The sequence below is a fragment of the Cetorhinus maximus genome, chromosome 10, assembly GCF_964194155.1.
Source record: "Cetorhinus maximus chromosome 10, sCetMax3.hap1.1, whole genome shotgun sequence".
In the NCBI taxonomy this organism is placed as follows: Eukaryota; Metazoa; Chordata; class Chondrichthyes; order Lamniformes; family Cetorhinidae; genus Cetorhinus; species Cetorhinus maximus.
This window is the reverse complement of record NC_135888.1, coordinates 45,402,035-45,424,236: the sequence shown is the minus strand read 5'-3', so window position 1 is coordinate 45,424,236 and position 22,202 is coordinate 45,402,035. Positions and strand designations below refer to the sequence as shown.

At 43.4% G+C, this 22,202-nt stretch overlaps 1 protein-coding gene across 1 annotated transcript in view; it reads right to left on the bottom strand.

The window, feature by feature from the left end:
- Positions 1–22,202, bottom strand: part of prpf4 (pre-mRNA splicing tri-snRNP complex factor PRPF4) — a 36,773-nt gene that overhangs the window by 8,487 nt on the left and 6,084 nt on the right. The window contains exons 3-10 of the mRNA XM_078550376.1: positions 21,352–21,436; positions 21,159–21,238; positions 20,036–20,129; positions 18,221–18,315; positions 15,361–15,419; positions 9,554–9,677; positions 3,115–3,204; positions 2,404–2,526 (exon numbers count right to left, since the gene is read on the bottom strand). Coding sequence (XP_078406502.1) covers positions 2,404–2,526; positions 3,115–3,204; positions 9,554–9,677; positions 15,361–15,419; positions 18,221–18,315; positions 20,036–20,129; positions 21,159–21,238; positions 21,352–21,436 — 750 coding nt within the window. The remainder of the gene's footprint in view (positions 1–2,403; positions 2,527–3,114; positions 3,205–9,553; positions 9,678–15,360; positions 15,420–18,220; positions 18,316–20,035; positions 20,130–21,158; positions 21,239–21,351; positions 21,437–22,202) is intronic.

Sequence of the window (22,202 nt, the reverse complement as noted above, 5' to 3'; positions counted from 1 at the left end):
GAATTAGATGGTTATAATGGCCTCCCTTCACTGTAACTATCTTGTGATCTGGTGAACTGGAACGATCCTAAAATCCATGGATTGCGCCACATTATGATGTTATTTGTATGAGGCCTTCTTTCAGGAGATCCAATTCAGATAGAACCTCCCTTCAGGGAAGTTCCTTAGAAATAACATTGGTTACAGGTATTCCAAGTTACCACACTTGCACAAAAAAATTTAAAGCGCCCACACGCGTAAATGAAATGGCCACGCAGAACAAAAAAAAGTTAGAGGGAACGTCGTCTGTAATAGGTACTTGACTCTTCCTTTGACAATTCTTTGAAAAAACAGAAAATTGTCATTTTTATTTTTACAATGGAAAAGAGACACTATCCTAATCTCATCTCTTTTAGCACATTTATGGCACCCTGCTTCTAAGCTTGGAACAAGGCCAGCATTCCTGGGACTTAGGTGATGTCAAAAAGACATATGGAGATATTGAAACCAATGCTAGCATCCACCAAAGTCACAAAACAAATCAAGCAGGGAGGACCTTGAGTGAAGTGCTTTACCAACCTAGCACAGCACACAAAGACCATGACGTAGAAGCAGTAGACCATTCAGCCCACTGAGTCTGCTCCGCCATTCAATGAGATCATGGCTGATCTGCTAATCCTCAACTCCACTTTCCTGCCTTTTCCCCATAGCCCTTAATTCCCTGATTAAAAATATGTCTATCTCTGCCTTGAATATGCTTAACGACCCAGCCTCTACAGCCTTCTGCAGTAAAGAATTCCACAGATTAACAGCCCTCTAAGAGAAGAAACTCCTCCTTATCTCTGTTTTAAATGGGCGACCCCTCACTCTGAGATTATGCCTTCTGGTCCTAGACTCTTCCACAAGGGGAAACAATCTCTCAGCATCTACCCTGTCGAGCCCCCTAAGAATCTTATATGTTTCAATAAGGTCGCCTCTCATTCTTCTAAACTCCAATGATTACAGGCCCAACCTACTCAACCTCTCCTCATAAGAAAATCCCTCCATACCTGGGATCAACCTAGTGAATCTTCTCTGGACTGCCCCCAATGCCAGTATATCTTTCCTTAGATAAGGGGGCCAAAACTGTTCACAGTATTCCAGGTGTGGGCTAACTAGTGCCTTGTATAGTTTTAGCAAAGCTTCCTTATTTTTATACACCATACCCTTTGAATATAGGCCAACATTCCATTTGCCTTTCCTATTACCTAAACTTGTATGCTAGCTTTTTGTGATTCATGCACGAGGACCCCCAAAATCCCTCTGTGCTGCAGCTTTCTTCAGTCTTTCTCCATTTAAGTGTGGTATTCAGGCTGAAAGACAGCAGGGGTGACTTCATAGGGACAAAGAAAGAGGTGATGCTGGAAATGCACAATATGCCCATCAGTATTAGCAGAAAGAAAATTCTGGTCAACATTTTGAATGTAGACAGAAAGGTATAAGAAGATTTTACTCTCTGAATACTAATCCATCGTTTACCTCTCTAAAAATGCTGACCAACCTGCTGGGTATTTTCAAGATTTTTTTACTCATACCGCTAAATTGGAAACCGGATTCTGAAACTTAAAACCTCAGTCTTTTAGATTAATCAACATAATGTTTAAAGTGTGCAAATAATCTATTCTAAGAGCGAGGTTGAACTTGCTGGCCAGTGGAATTTGATGGTGAGAGGTGAAATGCTGATGTACGGTACACAATGAGCCTCCTACGCATAGTGGTCGTGGGGAGGATCATCTGATCAACACAGCTCCCAGAAAATACCAATGATTTTCAAACAGACAGTTCCAGACTGTATTCCCAGTGTTGTCCTTACAACAGTGTTTTCCCTTGTAAGGGAAATATTTTCTCCCACATGGAAGTTAAAGGAATGAACAAATGAGGGAAAATCCTGGGCTTTATTGCAGTAAAATGTTATCAATGCATAAACTGTGCGTGTAATGAGAGCTTGCAGCTCAGGGTATGCCACTAACAACATTTAAAAGAATAGCTGTAGACAGGAGATTATTTTGGATTTTCAGTATTTTTTTTATTATTTGTTCATGGAATGTGGGCAATAAATGCCAGCGATGCCCTCATCCCTCGTTCAGAGGGTATTTTTAAGAGTCAACCAGGGTCTGGAGTTACATGTGAGGATAGCAGATTTCCTTCCCTAAAGGGCATTAGTGAACCAAATGGGTTTCATGGTCACCATTTGACTTTTAATTCCAGGTATTTATTGAATTCAAATTCCACCATCTCCATGGTGGGATTCAAACCCAGAGCAATATCCTGGGTCTCTGGATTACCTGTCCAGTGACAATAACACTACGCCACCACCTCCGCACTAGTTGCTGCTAGTTTGAGAGGATTCAGTATTATACGTACACAAAATGTGTCCAGACTCACCCAGTTCCCACCAGTGAGCCATCACGGTGGAAGGCAATGTCGTAAACACCCTTGCTGTGTCCTTCCTGGTGCAGGATTTCCTCCTGAGCTTCCAAATCCCACAGTCGCCAGGAGTGGTCATAACTGAAGAGCAGAAACTGCAGTCAAAATTTCACCGCAGAAATATCTTTCATAACTACATCTCCCCTCACCACAGAAACTGAATTTTACCTACAGCCATTTGTTGCCACAGAAATACACCTTACCTACAATTATCTGTCACCGTGGAAACTAGATCTTACCACGAAATGTGAAAACGTTTATGTGGCATAAAAGTGTAGACACTACTAGTAAGTGTGTGAATGAGAGAGACACATACACACACACACACGATATAAGCTGGTCGAGAGGGGAGAAGGGGGAATACTACTGCAGAGTGTACACATTACTAGTTGAGTGTGTGAAACACAGTGCAGTATACGAGATACACGAGTATGCACTCCATCAGTGAGCGTATGAAACAAAACAGTGAGAATAGAGCAGCCTGGAGATGTACAGGACGTGATAGGAGTCACAGCAAAGTGAAAGCCAAACCCCATGTATTTGAATTCCAGCAACCACAGCAGATCATGAAACACAAACAACTTTCAGTTCTTTTTTTACTTATTCAAATTTAATGCAACAGTTTTTTTCCCATTAACTCAAGTAATATTTACATTTGCTGTTACTTACCATGTGGTACCCAGAAATCTGCCTGATGGATGCCATGCCACACGAGCAACTCGCATTGTGTGCCCTTCAATGTCAGCTACTGGTTCATCGCTGCAAAAGATCAAAACATTGACAGCTCAGGCACATGGGTACATACTTCAAGTAAAGACGGATTCTGACAGAGAACCTTTCATGGCAACAGGATGTCCCAAAGCATGTTACAGTCAATTAGAAGTGTAGTTACTGTTGTAATATGGAAACACAGTAGAAAATTTGCACACAAACAGAAATAAAATAACTGATAAGTCCTTGGCCTGCTGCAATGTTCCAGTGAAGCTCAACGCAAACTGGAGGAACAGCACCTCATCTTCCGACTAGGCACTTTACAGCCTTCTGGACTTAACATTGAGTTCAACAACTTCAGTCCATGAACTCTCTCCTCTATCCTCACCCCCTTTCTGATCCCCCCTTTTCCAATAATTTATAATTTTTAAATATATATATATTTTTTTCTTTTCCCACCTATTTCCATTATTTTTAAATTTATTTCCATCCATTGTTTTATCTCCACCTTTAAGCCTATTTCGATCCCTTCCCCCCACCCCACCCCCACTGGGGCTGTCACCTACTCATCCTGCTTTCTACCCTTTATGTCACCATTAGCACATTCCTTAGCTAATATCACCACCATCAACACCTTTGTCCTTTTGTCTATGCCATCTTTGGCAATCTCTTCTTTGCCTCCACCTATCACTGGCCCTCTATCCAGCTCTACCTGTCCCACCCCCCTCAAACAGCTTATATTTTACCTCATTTCTATTTTTCCTTAGTTCTGATGAAGAGTCATACGGACTCAAAACTTTTCCTCTCCGCAGATGCTGTCAGACCTGCTGAGTTTTTCCAGCTTTTTTTGTTTTTGTTTCAGATTTTCAGCATCTGCAGTATTTTGCTTTTAATCTGTTTTAGTTATTGGTTAAGAAATAAAATTTGGCCAGGACACTGGGAGAACTCCCCTCCTCTTCTTTAAAATATGCCGTGGGATATTTACACCCAGCCAAAAGGACAGACAAGGCCTCGGTTTAATGTCTCATCCGAAAGAAACCACTTCTGTCAGCACTTCACTGGAGAGTCAGCCTGTATTTTGTGATCAGTTCTCTGGTGTGGAACTTGAACTCACAGCCTTCAGACTCAAGAGGCGAGAGAGTGCTCTTACTGAGCCAAGGCTTGTCAATGCCAGCACTGTGGTGGTATGTGCTTTGTGTAAACAGCTTAACCTGCTGGGGACCAGAAACCCTCAACAAAGCCCTGCATTCCACACAAGCTGGAATCAACAAATTAAAATGAAATGGGTAGCTCTAGACTTCATCTCCAATGTCAGACACAAGAGTGAGGTGTTACCCAGCTTTGACAGTGCAATGTGTCATAAGATAATTTACAATAACTGATCCTCGGTCTGACAGTTTCTCATACATGTCTTTACTGAGTACAAATTCACCGGAATCATTCTTCACCACTTCAGGCTGCCCCTATTCCAATATTAAAACGAGCAGAGTTGAACTGCAGCCAATAGAGGGTTAATGCTGTATGCTATATAGAATCTGTCAAAGGAAATACCAACAGATGGTTTACACCTCAGTTTTGCAGCAAGGCCCTCAATCACTTTTACCCATTTATCAAATGATTATATACAATCACTAAACAAATGGAGTCCAAGTGAACGTGAGACAAACAATGGAGGCTCGAGATATTATGCCCTTTCTAAATCACAAATCTGTCCAGATTTTCATAGGAAAGCTGACCTTCCAAACCTTACTGTAACCATTCCATAACATAAAGAGCTCATTCGCCACATCTGCAAGATTGAAACTCAGACAGAGGACCTGTACATTTTGGTGTCACCCAACAGTCAATGAAGATGGTGGCTGCTGGGCTGGGTCGCTCAGGTTTATGAACCAGGAAGCTCAGTAATGTGCAATACAGCAAAAAGCAGTGACCTGGAAACTCTTTGAACCAGCTGATGCTAGAACCTTCACACTCTGATGAGGAACTTGGCACTGGCAAAGCAGGGCAAGGCTTAACTGATATTAAGTAATTATTAATCCCAACACATGCAGAGTTGACTGACACCTTGGAATGACTCCATGTGGCAGAGTTAATCTTCTTGATCCTGTTACTGATCTTTTGATTCCATTAGTGGGTTTGGTCTGGTGAAAATTAACATAAATTTATATAACATACGTAACACTTCCCCACTTCTAATTTGTTTCCAGAAAAATTCAGAAGCTTATAAGCAAGTGTTTCTGGAAAGGATGGGCTCTTAAAAAACAATTTTGCAAAGAGCAGGGAGATTGGTAAAATCAGAAGTTGGAGGAAAAAGAAATGTTAAGAGTTCGACTGAATGGAAGCAAAAGCTTGACAGTGTGCCATAAGTGTAGTTGATAGCTTAAAGTCTGGGAACCTAGAAAGAGCAGAGTAACTAAGTGGAGTTAATCCAACATGTACATGCAGGGTTAGCTAAACTAGGAGAAGATGACAATGACAGAGGAATAACAAGCACAACCAGTGACTCACCAGAGACACTGCACTGCACTGAAGTTCTGATGACCTAGACTCGGTCAGTCAGGGAGACAGGATGAAGTGGGAGATAGTGGCGATGTCACTGGACTAGTAATGCCTTGGGGTCATGGGTTCAAATCCCACCATGGCAGCTGGTGGAATTTGAACTCAATAAAAAAAATCTGGAATTGAAAGCTAGTTTCAGTGATAGTGACTATGAAACTATCATCGATTGCTGTAAAGATCCATCTGGTTCACTAATGTCCTTCAGAGAAGGAAATCTGTCGTCCTTTTCTGGTCTGCCCTACATGTGTCTCCAAATCCACAGTGATGTGGTTGACTCTTAACTGCCCTCTGAAACTGTTCAAGGGCGATTAGGAATGGGCAACAAATACTGACCTTGCCAACAACACCCACATCTCATAAAAGTCTAAAGAAATATTCTCAACATCTAATACTGTAATTGTATTGGTTGTGTTATAGATGTTGTGAAAGAAAATCACATTTATAAAATAATGTTCATTAATATAGCTTTGTGACTGAATTCAGCTGTTGTGACGGACAAGGAGAATCTATGCTGTTCTGAATTCCAGTTGTGTGTGGTTTGTGTTACAGGAGCATCAAGCCCTAATCAGATCCAGAGATTGGGTTGAACTGGTGCTACTTCCCATCACAAAACGTAGGGACCCAAAACTTCCCCACAAGGGGAACTGATAACATTTCAAACTACTGAAATGGGAGATGGTGACAGTGTCACTGTCGATGGACTAGTAATCCAGAGGCCCAGGCTAATGTTTGGGGTACATGGATTCAAATTCCACCGTGGAATAAACCTGGAATACAAAACCAGTCTCACTAATGGTGACCATGAAACTATCATCGATTGTCATAAAAATCCATTTGGTTCACTAATGTCCTTACCTGGTCTGGTATACATGTGACTCCAGATCACAGCAATGTGGTTAACTCTTAACTTCCCTCTGAAATGGCCTAGCAAGTTACTCAATTCAACAGCAATTAGGGATGGGCAACAAATGCTGGCCTTGCCAGCAACATCCACATCCCATAGAAGAATAGAAGAAAATTCAAAGTATGTTAAGTAAAATGATTGAACAATGAGTCAAGTTTAGCATTAGACATGGATAGGAAATTCTAACCCAGTTCTGTTATCATTCTGACAATGACATAGTTTAGAGATTTAGAATTTTAAATATGGACTCTAGCAAAACTTTGCTTATTTAATGTCACACAAAAGAGTTTATGGTTTGAAACGTTTGATCATTGCATAATTTATGAATAATAATGATATGAATCAACTTTAAAACATTAGAAATAGGAGCTGGAGTAGGTCATTTGGCCCTTTTGAGCCTGTTCCACCATTCAATATGATCTCCTGATCTTCCATCTCAACTTCACCATCCCCTTAATTCCCTTAGGGCCCAAAAATCGCTAGGCCACTATCCTGAATATATTTAACAACAGCATCCACAGCTCTCCAAGGTAGAGAATTCCAAAGATTCACAACCCTTTGAATGAAAAAAATTTCTCCTCATCTCAGTCCCAAATGGCCAATCCTTTTGTTCCGAGACTATGGCCCTATGTTCTAGATTCTTGAGCCAGAGGAAGTATTTTCTGAGCATTTACCTGTCAAGCCCCTTAAGAATTTTACATATTTCAATTGGATTACCGCTCGTGTTTCTAAACTCCAGGGAATATATGCCTAGTGTACTCAATTTCTCTGCATAAGTCAACCCCTTTATCCCAGTCTAGTGAACCTTCGTTGCATTCCGCCTAGGGCAAGTATGCCCTTCCTCAGGTAAGGAGACCAAAACTACCCACAGTATTTTAGGTATGGCCTCACCAATATCCTGTATAATTGCTGTAACTCTTCTTTACCCATATACTCCAATCCCTTTTAGCTAACATACCATTTGCCTTCCTAATTGCTGTTGTACCTGCAAGTTAATTTTCTGAGATTCATGTACAAAAATGCCTAGATTCCTCTGATTGCAAACATTTCCCAGTCTTTCATGATTCAAAAAGCATCCTTTTAAAAAAAAATGTTTCTATCAAAGCGGATGACTTCATAACAAAAATAAAAATTGCTGGAAAAACTCAGCAGGTCTGACAGCATCTGTGGAGAGAAAGACAGAGTTAACGTTTTGAGTCCGTATGACTCTTCTTCAGAACAAGTTTGTATGACTTCATACTTTGCCATGTTGTATTCTATCTGCCATTCTATCCCCACTCACCCAACCTGTCTCTATCCTTCTGCTGCCACTTAGCATCCTCCTCATTGGTTTCCTTCCAACCTAACTTTGTCGTCAGAAAACCTGGATATTGTACATGCAGTTCCCTCAGCTAAATCATTGATATAGTGTAGAATGTAAATAGCTGGGGCCCAAGTATTGATTCATGCAATATCCCTGCTAGTTACAGCCTGTGTCATTAAATCATTGATGTGTGTGCGCCTGGATACTAAATTAGCAGTCTGTGGAGATTGTAACATTTAAGGTACAGGATGCTGCAATGCTTGTTATATTGGTTCCTGCCTCATAACAAGGGTGGGACCCTCTGGGAGTATTTTGATAGGTCCCCAGATCAGTTCAAGGGTCAGTGAACACCTCTTCTTGAGGCAGTCTGCCAGCCCTCAAGTGTCACAAAGACAAAAGGGACAGAAACAGGTACCAGTTAAGTTAAAGAAAGAGCCGCAGGGAGCAGTCTTCAAGTAAAGAGGGCCATCCAAAGAGCTCCTTTGGAGCAGTGGTACTCTGCTTGGCACAGCCATAGATCTGAAAGTGTGCTTGTGAGCTACTTGTTGAGCGTACTCGGGAATCCAGGGAGAAGCCATCTCGGAATGCGAGATTGAAACCCTCTGAGGTGGACCATTGTTAAAGCCATCCGAGCGGGAGCAACTTTTGAAGAGAATTCCAAGAAGAGATCTTCAAAGGTGGAGATTAGAAACCCTCATGAGAAAGACAAAGTTTCAGTGAGATTGATTGACTCACAGTGGGAATAACGTCTGGGTGATTTGTGAGAAATCTATGGAATCTGTTTTTGCTGCACCTGTCATTTACTCTGCAGTGTGGTGTGTTTGACCACAATTTGTCTGTTAATTCACATGTACCTCATACGTATCCTGAATGTTAGAATATAAGATACATATTGTAAATTGTTTTATCTTTCTGAACTTGTAAAGTTTGTTCTTGTTTGTTCAAAACCTGTGGAATCTTGGGGCTTTATTCCAAAAGCAGGTGTCTTGAATCTCAACCATTAACTACTTTAAACAAAACATTATTGTTCCCTAATCGGATTTCCTCCCATGTCCTGAGTCTGACCAAGGATTGTAACACCAGTCAACCTGGAAATTTAAAAAAATTATTCATTCATGGGATGTGGGCTTCACTGGCTACAGTCCTTCCATTACAGTCCTTCTTAGGATATCCCATTTATTCCTGTTCATTGTTTTCTGACCATTAACCAATCCTAATCCATGCTAAGATATTATCCCCCAACACCATAAGCTTGAATTTTGTATAATAACCTGTGTTAAACGTCTTTTTGGGAAAATCAAATTAAACTACATCTATCCAACTTACTAGTTACATCCTCAAAAAATCTCTAAACAAATTTGTCAAACACAGTTTTCCTTTCTTAAGGGACTTAATGGGGTAGATGTTCAGAATATGTTCCTCTGGCTAGGGAATCTAGAATACAGGGTCACAGTCTCAGAACAAGGGGTCGGCCATTTAGGACTGAGATGAGGAGAAATGTTTTTATTCAAAAGGTTATGAACCGCGCTTTGAGCTTCAAAAGACATTTTAAACTCACCATACTTGCATCAGACCCCTTTAGTCCTCACCGCGGCTCAAAATGCATGTTTTACACTGTAATCTTTACAAACCTTTCCAGGTTCCAGAGCTTCACTGAGCCATCAGCTGCACATGATGCCATGTTACAGTCCTTCTCATCGAGCGAGATGGTGGCCTGGGGATGAAATACAATGGCGCCCACATTTGTACTGTGACCTGGTAAAACAGAAAACCCAGTTAACGATCACCTTAACTCCAGATGCCTAGAAGCCCCTAAGCAAGCACCGTCTAGTCAGAGGCCAGCTGAGCATACCTCACCCTGGCCCAGTTCCCAGGACCAGCTCCATTTGCCTACAGAAGAATTTACAGGCTCTCGGAGCTTGATTCAGTTCTCGTCAAAAGCACAACCTAACAGAATCCGCAGGCTTAGCCCATCTCAGATTTCAGACACTGAAAAGGGCAATAAATTATAACATTAAACAAGTTTTGATAGCTTAATGGGTAAATGCACCAACCAACAATTCCACTCCTGGCTATTGCACAGCAACCTCAACTAGGAAGTGTGTCTGAGAGTGCATAGGTAGTGGACAGAGTCAATGCTTCGACATGATTCCCTCCACAGCCAAACAGTGGCAAAAGTTACCTTTCCTGTTCACAGGTGAAGAGTGCCCACTTAAGAGGTAGAAGAGGGCCACTGTGTTCCAGACACCCATTGATGTCAAGAATGGACAAAATGGATGGAAAATGCTGAAACTAAGGGATCATTTATTGGTTCCTAAACTCCTGACAGGGAAGGTTACCTGGTTTGTAAATGAAGAAACCAAAGGGAATTAAAACAAAAACAGACTGTTTACAACTTTGTGGGTGCTGTTAAATGGAAGAATTAAAAGCAGCATCAAAAACAGCTGAGCTGTGTTACTTCTGCCAATGAAGCCAACAAGGCTGCAAACATGGCCAGCCAAGAGTCACTCTATCCCAATCTGCAATTGGGTGGGATAGGGATGGGTGGGATGTAATTGGATGGGTGGAATACAGTTCTTCTACACTTATTGGTGCTGAGGACAGTGTAAAGCTCATTCATTGCACAGGGTTTCTGAAGGGTAACAAAAGAGAAAAAGGTAACTTGAGGCCTATTAGTCTTATTTCCACCCAGTGCAAAATACTGGAATTGATCAGGAGCAAACGTGAGGATTTATTTGTACAATAATAACATGGGTAACAGCAGCTAACATACATTCAGAAGAGGAAGATCCCGCCCCAACATCATCATCCATTTCTTTGAGGATGTAACTACCCAAGTGGACTATGGTCAGTCCTAGGGTGTGGTGTACCTCAGACTTCAAAATGTCATTGGCAAAATTCAACAGGAAAGATTAATATTGAAACTCAATGTTTGAAAGGCAAAAAAAAGAGTACTGATTAGAGGAATTATGTCAGGGTGGGTGGGGAAATACCAAGTGATCAGATAAATCACCTGGGCCAGAATTTTGCACTAGTCAGGTGGGCGGTGCCCGACCTGAACGAGCGTAAAACGACACACGATGACATCAGGCGAGCGTCCCGACGTCATTGCGCACTCGCACGATATTTCGGTCGGCGGGCACACACAGGAGTCGACAGCGTGCCCACTGACAATTAAAAGGCCTCTTAAGGCCATTAAAGTAATAATTGAGTTCAATTTTTCGCTGCCCATCCAAAAAGGCCAAGTGGCCTTTGCATTTTTTAGGAAACCTCATCCATGGATGGGATGAGGTTTCCAACAGCAAATAAAAATTAAGTTAAAATGTTTAAATTTCATTAATAGCATGTCCTTGCTCATGTGACTCTGTCATGAAGGGACATGTTTTTTAACATTTTAAAATTCTTTATTTTTAATTTTTTAAATCTTCAGCTCTCTGAGGCAGCTGAGCCTCAGGGAGCTTTTCCTGCATGCACCTGCGCGCAAGTGTGAAGTTCCCCACTCGCCCTCCACTCCCCTGAGCATTGCAGCATGTGTTTCACGCTGGGCGGGCCTTAAGTGGCTCGCCTGTTTGAAATCGTGGTCGCGGCCCAATCGCGTTTGGCTTCCCAACCACTCCCGTTCGCCCCCGCCGAGGGCAAAATCCTGGCCCTGGATTCAGAAACTCAACATGGACGAATTTACCAAGGATACCAAACTAGGAGGGGCAGGGAAATGAGAGGAGGAAGCTCAGAAACTACAAAATAGGCTGGGTAAACTTGAGAAAAACAGCAAATGGGTTTTAAATGGAGACTTGGGGAAATACAGCATGTGGAAAGGGAGAATAGGTGACATTCTTACACCAGGAATTGGGTTTGAAACATCCAAAACTCTGCTACAGTGACTTAATGAACAGCAAGTCCTGTTCCTCTATCACCCCTATGCTCACTGACTTGCATCGGCTCCCAGTCAAGCAACGTCTTGACTTTAAAACGATCATCCTTGTTTTCAAATCCCTCCATGGCCTTGTCCCTCCTATTTCTGTAATCTCCGCCAAAGCCCAACCTTTCGAGTTACCTGAGCTCCTCTAATTCTGGCCTCTTGTGCATTCCCAATTATAATTGCTCCACCATTGGAGGCCAGGCCTTCAGTTGCCCGGGTGTCACGCTCTGGAATTCCCTCCCAACACCTTTCAGCCTCTACCCCAGTTTCCACCTTTAAGATTCTGCTTAAGCTTTTGGTCATCTGATCTAATAGCTTCTTATGTGGCTTGGTGTCCTACTTTGTTTTATAATGTTCTTGTGAAGTGCTGTGGAACATTTCATTATGTTAAAGGTGCTATATAAGTTGTTTTTTTTCATTTATTTACGTGATGTGGGCGTCACTGGCTAAGCCAGCATTTATTGTCCATCCCTAATTGCCCTTCAGGAGGTGGTGGTGAACTGCCTTCTTGAACCGCTGCAGTCCCTGTGGTGTAGATACACCCACAATGCTGTTAGGGAGGGAGTTCCAGGATTTTGACCCAGTGACAGTGAAGGAATGGTGATATATTTCCAAGTCAAGAAGTTGAGTGGCTTGGACGGGAACTTCCAGGTGGTGGTGTTCCCATACATCCACTGCCCTTGTCCTTCTAGATGGTAGTGGTCATGGGTTTGGAAGGTGCTGCCTAAGGAGAATTGATGAGGATCTGCAGTCCATCTTGTACATAATACACACAGCTGCTACTGTTCATCAGTGGTGGAGGAAGTGCATGTTTGTGGAAGGGGTGCCAATCAAGCAGGGTGCTTTGTCCTGGATGGTGTCAAGTTTCTTGTGTTGTTGGAGCTGAACTGTTCCAGGCAAGTGGAGAGGATTCTATCACAGTCCTGAATTGTGCCTTATAGATGGTGGACAGGCTTTGAGGAGTCAGAAGGAGAGTTACTCGCCGCAGTATTCCTAGCGTCTGACCTGCTCTTGTAGCCACAGAATTTAAGTGGCTAGTCCAGTTCAGTTTCTGGTCAATGTAACCCCCCCACAGGCTGTTGATAGTGGGGGATTCAGCGATGGTAATGCCACCGAATGTCATGGGGAGATGGTTAGATTCTCTCTTGTTGGAGATGGTCATTGCCTGGCACTTGTGTGGCACAAATGATACTTGCCACTTGTCAGCCCAAGCCTGGATATTGTTCAAGTCTTGCTGCATTTCGACATGTACTGCTTCAGTATCTGTGTCGTCACGAATGGTGCTGCACATTGCACAGTCATCGGTGAACATCCCCATTTGTGACTTTTTTTTATTCATGGGATGTGGGTGTCGCTGGCTAAGTCAGCACCTTAGGATGGAAGGAAGGTTGTTGATGAAGCAGCTGAAGATGGTTGGGCCTGGGACACGACCCTGAAGAACTCCTGCAATGATGTCCTGGAACTGAGATAATTGACCTCTGACATCCACAACCATCTTCCTCTGTGCTAGGTATGACTCCAACCAGTGGAGACTTGTCCCCCTGATTCCCATTAACTCCAGTTTTGCTAGGGCTCCTCGATGCCAAACTTGGTCAAATGCTACCCTACTTTGATGTCAAGGGCAGTCACTCTCAACTCACCTCCAGAGTTCAGCTCTTATGTCCATGTTTGATCCAAGGCTATAATGAGGTGAGAAGCTGAGCGGCTCTGGCAGAATTCAAACTGAGTGTCAGTGAGCTGGTCATTACTAAGCAAGTGCACCATGGTAGCATTGTTGATGACCCCTTCCATAACTTTACTGATGACCGAAAGTAGACTGATGGGGCAGTAATTGGCTGGGTTGAATTTGTCCTGCTTTTTGTGTACAGGACATACCTGGGCAATTTTCCACATAGCCGGGTAGATGCCAGTGTTGTAGCTGTACTGGGACAGCTTGGCTAGGGGCGCAGCAAACTCTCGAGCACGAGTCTTCAGTAATATTGTCGGAATATTGTGAAAGCCCATAGCCTTTGGGTATCCAGTGCCTTCAGTCATTTCTTGATATCATGTGGAGAGAGTTGAATTGGCTGAAGGCTGGCATCTGTGATGCTGGGGACCTCCAGAGGAGGCTGAGATGGGTCATCCACTTGACACTTCTGGCTGAAGATTGTAACAAATGCTTCAGCTTTATCTTTTGCACTGATGCTCTGGGCTCCTCCATCATTGAGGATGGGGATATTTGTGGAGCCTCCTCCTCCAGTTAGTTGTTTAATTGTCCACCACCATTCACAACTGGATGTGGCAGGCCTGCAGAGCTTAGATCCAATCTGTTGGTTGTGGAATCGCTTAGCTCTGTCTATCACTTGCTGTTTATGCTGTTTGGCACGCAAATAGTCTTGTGTTGTAGCTTCAGCAGGTTGACACTTCATTTTTAGGTATGCTTGGTGCTGCTCCTGGCATGCCCTCCTGCACTCTTCATTGAACCAGGATTGATCCCCCAGCTTAGTGATAATGGTAGAGTGGGGACATGCCAGGCCATGAGCTTACAGATTGTGGTTGAGTACAATTCTGCTACTGCTGCTGCTGATGGCCCACAGTGCCTCACGGACACCTAGTCTTGGGTTGCTAGATCTGTTTGAAATCTATCCCATTTAGCACGGTGGTAGTGCCACAGAACACAATGGAGGCTATCCTCAATGTCAAGATGAAGCTTTGTCTCCACAAGGACTGTGTGGTGGTCACTCCTCCTGGATACTGTCATGGACAGATGCATCCGCGGCAGGCAGACTGGTGAGGATGGGGTCAAGTATGTTTTTCCCTAATGTTGGTTCCCTCACCACCTGCCGCAGGCCCAGTCTAGCAGCTATGTCATTTAGGACTTGGCCAGCTCGGTCTGTGGTGGTGCTACCGAGCCACTCCTGGTGATGGAAATTTAAGTCTCCCACCCAGGGTACATTCTGCACCCTTGCCACTCTTGTTGCCTTCTCCAAGCAGTGTTCAACATGGAGGAGCACTGATTCATCAGCTGAGGGTGGGGCAGCGGGGGGAGCGGTACATGGTAATCAGTAGGAGGTTTCCTTGCCCATGTTTGACCTGATGCCTTGAGACTTCACGGGTGCCGGAGTGTCGTTGTAATTAGTAAATTTAGGATGAATATGGATGAGAATTGAATAAATGCTGAAAAGGAAAAACTTTCCAGGGCTATGGGAAAGAGCAGGTGACTGGAATTACTTGGGTTGCTCTACCAAAGAGATAGCATAGGCACGATGGGTCAAATAGCTTCTTTCTGATCCATTCTATGATCCTATGACAGTAAATTCTTCTTTATTCAGAGTAATCAGCATGGTGTCCTGGAAGGAGTGGCGGAGCTGAAAGTTCCGGAATCACCCAGAAACAATTGGATGCTACAAAGTTTTGGCTGGGGTGGGGAGTTGGGGGGGATGTCTTCAGCATCTAGAAATTAAGATTTACCAACAGACCTTTCTCATCTATAACCATGTGATTTTGTGGAACGCGAGTCATGGTGTGGGAGTGCCTTACCTCTCAGTGTACGGATAAGGCTGCAGTCAGGAACACCCCACAGCTTACAGAGTCCACTCCTGTAGACAAACGAGACGAGCACAAACTGCTGTCAGTACAACTTAACCAAACACGGCAGGAAATCCAAGAAAAGAACACTCTCAAATCCTTCTATATACTGATTGATCTCCCAGGGCACGGTACACAGATTAAGCAGCAAATATAGTCTTCCAATGAGGCGGGACTGTGGTGGGAAGTGTTCATAAAGTCATAGACGTCTACAGCACAGAAAAAGGCCCTTCGTTAAGACACTCAGACCAATGTTCTCTTGAATTTATCTTAGCTGAGTGTGCCCTGCTTGTTGCACTGCGCATTCCCTTTAAGATTGCCTTTGCTGTGCATGTGTGAGCCCTAAAGGGAACGTTTGTTGTGCACAGCCTGTTTGTTCACTGCACGAAGCATTACAGACTGCTGTGTGGCTATGCACCTACGCAGCTTAGAGGGGTCGCTGGCCCAGCTCCATATTGTGTCCTAATCCTTTTTTTATATGATATCTTTAATATATTCTGAGTTAAACATCAAAACTTGCAGCATGTTGGGAAGCAGACAAGTTGGGCTGGGGGATTTTATGGCGGCATCGGGGGTCTTGCCTGCCGGCTGGAGACCCAGCAAGAGTCTTGTGTTGTATCCTCCGGGAAGGCCCGCCGGTATTAACTGCCTCGAGGGCACAACGGGCCACCAGCCATCCTCCCCCTGGATCAAAGACCCCTGGGACGGAAATTCCACCCACCCCACACCCCAAGAGCTGCTGGCCAATCAGAAGCTATGGAGGAGACAACACAAGACTCTTGCCGGCTCTCCAGCCGGCAGGCAAGACCCCCGATGCCGCCATAAAATCCCCCAGCCAACTTGTCTGCTTCCCAACATGCTGCAAGTTTTGATGTTTAACTAAGACTATATTAAAGATATCACATAAAAAAAATTAGAGCACAATCTGGGGCTCGGCCAGCGATCCCTCTAAGCTGTGTAGATGCATAGCCACACAGCAATCTGTAGTGCACCGTGCAGTGAACAAACAGGCTCTTTTGCTCACCAGAGACATTGGAGAGGTGCTGGCTGTTACCGTAATGACAGCCACCGGAAGCCCAGGATTGAGGAGCAACCAAGTCATGGCGGGAGGAGTTTTGTGGAGTGGAGTGGCGGTGGGGGGGGTCGCTGGTTGGTCGACAGCAAGGGCAGGGGGATGGCTCTCAGTGGGCCTCTCTTCTCTCCTGATGTCAGGTCCCCTTTGAACATGGGACTAATTCAGCATAAACGGTTAAAGAGGATATAGGACAATCTCAGGCCCTGAAGATACTTACACAAAAATGGAGACAGAGTCAGCCAGTTGGGGTGGGTTGGGAGCAGCAAGCACTTTCAGGTGTAGGACATGAAGCCAGCAAAGGCACTCAGCAATGCAGAGGAGAGTTGGGGCTTGCAGAGGCCTCCAGCTCATGTTAAGACTGGGTCAATGTTCAGGGTGGAATGATCTATCAATGGATCTGAGTTTGTAAGTCATGACAAAATCAACCAGGCATTTTTAGCAAAAGAACCAGATTTTTATCTCATTTTAGGATAGGGAAGGATTTTTCCTCCTGCCTTTAAGCTCAGTTTTTTATGTCAGAGGAGAGGGGGGTTAATATTTCAATCTAGTGAAGCTGGATTTTCATCTATGCTCCAGTCAGAGTGTAGTTACATCATGATAAATTTGCAAAGATAGTTTCCATTATAAATGTGGGTGTAAACATTTACAATGTGCCAAGTTGGCAGAAGCGTATGTAAATCTATAGCTTTTTAACATATTACAGATTGGCAGAGTTGCAATATACTGCAGCTTTTCTCTGCTGCAATGTAATAATGTCACAAAGGCAATGACTGCCTAAGCAAACTGCAAAACATTACAATACTAGCAAGACTAAGAAATACGAGTTTAATTTTTTTTATTATTGTTTTAAGCAAGAAAATCTCCCTCTTTAGTTTTTCCATTCTCACCACCAGAGGGGAGGGGGCAAGGTGGCAATTTGGGTCTCCAGACTCCTATATTGGACATATCTAATTGGCCTTAAGAAGGTGCTAGTGAGCTGTCTTCTATATTGGCTAAATCTTTGTGGATTATAATAATTCATAGCAGTTTTAATACAGCCGAGTGGCTTGCTTGGCCATTTCAGAGGGCAGTTAAAAGGCCAGCTGCTGTGGTGGGATTTGAACAACGCCTCTGGATCATAAGCCCAGGTCTTTGGATTACCAGTGCAGTAATATAACTGCAGTGCTTTGGCACAGGTTCTGAGCTCTTCTCCCTGTGGAGAGGTCAAAGGAGGAGTGGAACCTTCATGCCTAAGATCAACACCAAAGAGAACAAGGTGCTTGATTATTTTAAGTCACCAAATGTTTCTTTCCTCCAGTGTTATCCCATTTCTGCAAATCTAGTGACCTACAATGGGAGATAGATTCTTGGACACAGAAAAACCTCTGGTGTTTCAATCAAATGGTCATGCATTGTGTCTGAACTGGATATTCAGAATAAACTATTTGACCATGCAAAGTACCGCAGCAACTACCTGACCTTGTCCCCACTGCCAGCCACTCACAGTACTTTCCAAGAAGTGGCACTGAATCACGGGGGAAGCCTTGGCTCATTTTTCTTTTACTGAACCCAGAGTTCAGAAACAGTTCCAGTGTCTCTGACACAACCTGGCTGGAATCAACTAATTCAGTGCAGACCAAGGCTTGCAACAGGGACATCTAGCACCTGTATGGTTAAGTACCATGCCAGGCAGCCCAGTGATCCACTTATGGGCCCCACTGAACATTATGACTGAGAATTGATGCCCTTGGATCTTACCAGGAAGCTGTAACCAGGAGCTTGGAGTTGGGGCTGAACTGGCAGTAGGAGATGGGTCGGTCATCACCAATCTGGCTGCAGAAGTTGTTTAGAGCCTGCAATGAGAGAGAGAGAGCAGAGGTGAGAGTTATGGGGTGTGTGTGTGTGGATGGTCCTTTTGGGTAAACAAACAGAATATGCTCTTAAACTATACCAAGTTTACAATACAATGAGGCAGTATAAACACAAGAGAGGGAATGCAGCAGTAATTAACTGTGACAAACAAAGTCCAACACTGGATTATATCAGACACACAAACAGAAATTTAGATTAAATCTAAATTTAATTATGGCCATTCCAGAGATCAGGTACTGTAACTGGTTTCAACAGCACACTTTACCTCTGCTACACAGGCTTCAGTCTAATCCTAACCCGGATCAACAGAATGAAAGTCTTCAGTTTCTCTAAGCTCTAAGAGCTCCTTGTTAAGATTGCACTGAGAGAGGCCAGCAATCTTGAAATGCTCTTCACACAACACAAAATAGCAATCACATCGGAAGAGAGCAGAGTAAACAGGAATGTAGAGGGAGCTCTTCCTGGGCAATATTTAAGAGACATATAGTAGAGGAAGCATTACTTTGTGTCTGGCCTGTGGATATGATAAACAGCTCGGCACCTGACACGAGAGAGCTTGGTAGTGGTACAAGGTGACAGAGGTCACACGTGTGCCCATCCCTAGCACTGACATCTGTCACCTTGATGAATGTAATAAACAACTAGATTGAAAGTTTAATCAAATACAATGCAGTTTTGTCACCAAGATAGTTTATTAAAAATGCTGGGAAAAAGCAACATTTTTTGCATTTTTAAATACTCAGTATTATCATGAAACACTCCCACAGATGCCAGTTATGTATGTATAAAGCTCCCTTGACATTGTCCCATGAAACATTCCCAGGGCAGGTACAGCACGTATTAGAAAAATCCCTCTACACTGTCTCCACGGAGAATAAAATGGGTGTTCTGCTTTTCCTATCCAATGCACTCATTATGTATTATCTTGAACCATCTGCAGCCCACCACCTCTTCACCTTTATTCCTCCACAGTATTAGTGCTCCATATGCCTCTGGGCTTCCATTCATGATCTTTCAGCTGTGGTGTCCTTTGTGAGATGGGAGTCAGTGCAACTCCCTTTCTTTCCTCACTCTTCAGAAGGAGAAGGCAGAGGAATGCTATTAGGAACGAGGGCCCTCCCAGGTTTCTAGAGCAAGTGACACGCCTATGTAACATTCACTGCACTTTGCAAAGGAATTCATTGTGATAAGTTCCTCATGCCACTGTGGTGCAGAGGTGCCTATATGAATGCAAGGGTCTCATCACAGGCAGGGAGATGCAGGTGCAGACTCACATTTAATCATTCCACGATGCAGCATCCTGCAACATAGTCCTGTAACAGGACACTAATTGAAACACTCACTGCTGTACAATGTCCCATCAAACACTGCCATGGTTGAATAAAGAGCAAAGCTCCTCTGCAGTGCCCCATCAGGTATGACATTGGTTAGCTGCACAGGAAGTCCAATTATGTTATTCTGAACACTTTCAGGCTGGGTGGTGCTTTGACTCATGAAGAGTAAAGGTCCCCTTACACATGCACATCATGTGTCCCCCATAACAAGAACAACACAAGTTTGTTGCAAGTAAAGCTCCTTCTACTACCCAATAAAAAAATTCCCATAAATGCTTGCAATCCACTATATGCTGTTCAGTTCAGGTACATATTTAACTCCATGTTCTCAATCTGTCCAATAGGTGTGCTCTCCATTTGTACTTACCCGCAAGCTCTTATGGAGCTCTTGCTGTCGCGCAGTTCGTGAAGCTTCTGGAATCTCCTTGTTAGCCCGGGCTTCCTCCAGTCTCTTCACAGCTCTGAGAAAGATTACATAATTCAGTGACACATCACATAAATCACAATGCACTGATCCAGTAAGATGGTGTAAATGCTGTTCAGAGTTTTATATATACTGACCCAGTAAGACACTATGAATGCTATTCACGTATTTTATACACTAACGCAGTAAGATGATGTTAGTGCTGTACACATGGTTTTTGATGCACTGGACCAGTACAATGATGTTAGTGCTGTACACAGTGTTTTTGACACACTGGCCCAGATGATGGTGTTAGTGCTGTACACAGTGTTTTTGACACACTGGCCCAGATGATGGTGTTAGTGCTATACACAGTGTTTTAGACACACCAGTTTCCATATTGGAAAAAACACAATTCACAAATCTACATACATAATCATACACAAATAGGACAAAACTCATCATACAAAAAATATGCAGGCCAGCGCTAAATGACAATCAACCCGATTCTAACTCCAGTGACACGATCTGGGAAATTCCTTCCTGGAATTCAGTTCCTGCTGAATTTGCCCTTCATTATATGGGGCCTGCTGGGAGGGGTTGGGTGGGGTGGGAGCTGGCTTTAAAAGATTTGTCCATCACCCATTTCACCATGAACAAAGCTTAGTGTGGGCCAATTGGCCCTAATCTACAGAGAAGCAAGTTTCTACAATACTCTTTAGATTACACTATATTTTCTGACTCATTCCTTTGCCTACATGATTGTTCACCTTTCTTGGTGCTGACTTGCAACTTTGAAATGTGAAACAGTCTGTTGCAGTTCTCACAGCATCACCACCACTGTACATACCATTCAAAATCCATGCTTGATTTACAAAAATAATTAAAAACCTCAACATTTTAAAATTTATTCACTCCCACCAAAGTAGAAGTACAATTTCTTTTAGCACCGAAGTGATTTGAAATGACCCAAAATGGGAATGCACAGGGTACCCAACTCTCAAGAACTCACTTGAAAAACAAATCCGAGATGCTCTATTTTCATACCCAATCCTCAAAGCAGCGACTTTACTGTTCTAAGACTCACCTTGGCAGAGAAAAGCATGCAATGTAGACACGAGCGGTCTTCAGGGTGCTGGGGCCTTCATGATACCAGGTTTGCTGATGCTGAGCACAAAGAAACATCATCAAGTTAGTGCCGTATTTTAACCAAGTAGAACAGGCCAGGGGTCGTCACCAACATATTGTTAACACACGACAAACAATTTCACATGTCACACCTCCTGTCGGCTTTTTTTCACATCTTCCGCCTTTTCTGTTTTCTTTAAGGCATCAGCACCCACCACAGACAGGATATTGCGTAACCTGGAAAAAGCAGGTACAAATTCAGGAGTCTGTGGGCAGACAGCACATCTCCAACATGATACCCACATGGTAGCTCCTACAACAGTCAACAACACTTCAATTTCAGAGTTAGGCCCCATGTTGATGGGCTCTGAAAGTCACAAGATAGGAAAATAAGGAAAGCTGCAAATGAGCCCAGAATTCAGAACGTACCCGCTGAGTAAACTGGAGCATGTAACCTGACCGCAGAGTTCGAACAATAGTTTGCATTTATATAGTGATCCAATACATTTATGGGTACATCTCAGGGCAATTTACAAGGTGGTAGATAGTGAGAGGGCCCTGAGCAGAAGTGAAAAAGCAGAAGAGGCAGAAGATCCAGCAGACTGAGCAAGAAGTCAGGACTAGAGAAACAGACCTAGAAATACAGGTCTCTCAGCTACAGTAAAGAGAAAAGATTGGTGAACATAGGATTTTATATTTATCCCAGAGTGCGCAGAGGAAGACAGAGAATGTACTTCAGTGTCATTAGTGGAACTCAGATAAACCTCATATTAAATCAAGTTATTAAATAAAATGATTCCTATTTGGAAGTGGAACATTGTGGAAGGAATTTTAAGAACAACAATTCTTTTACCCTTAACTGGATGTGATTGTTCTCCTATCCATATTTTAGATAAACAGCTCCCTCTTGTGTTTAGAAGCAGCTCTCCCATTCCACAGTAAGGAGACAGGGATGTTGGACATCTGGGAAATGAATAGGCTGCCAAATGCTGTTTTCCCTGCA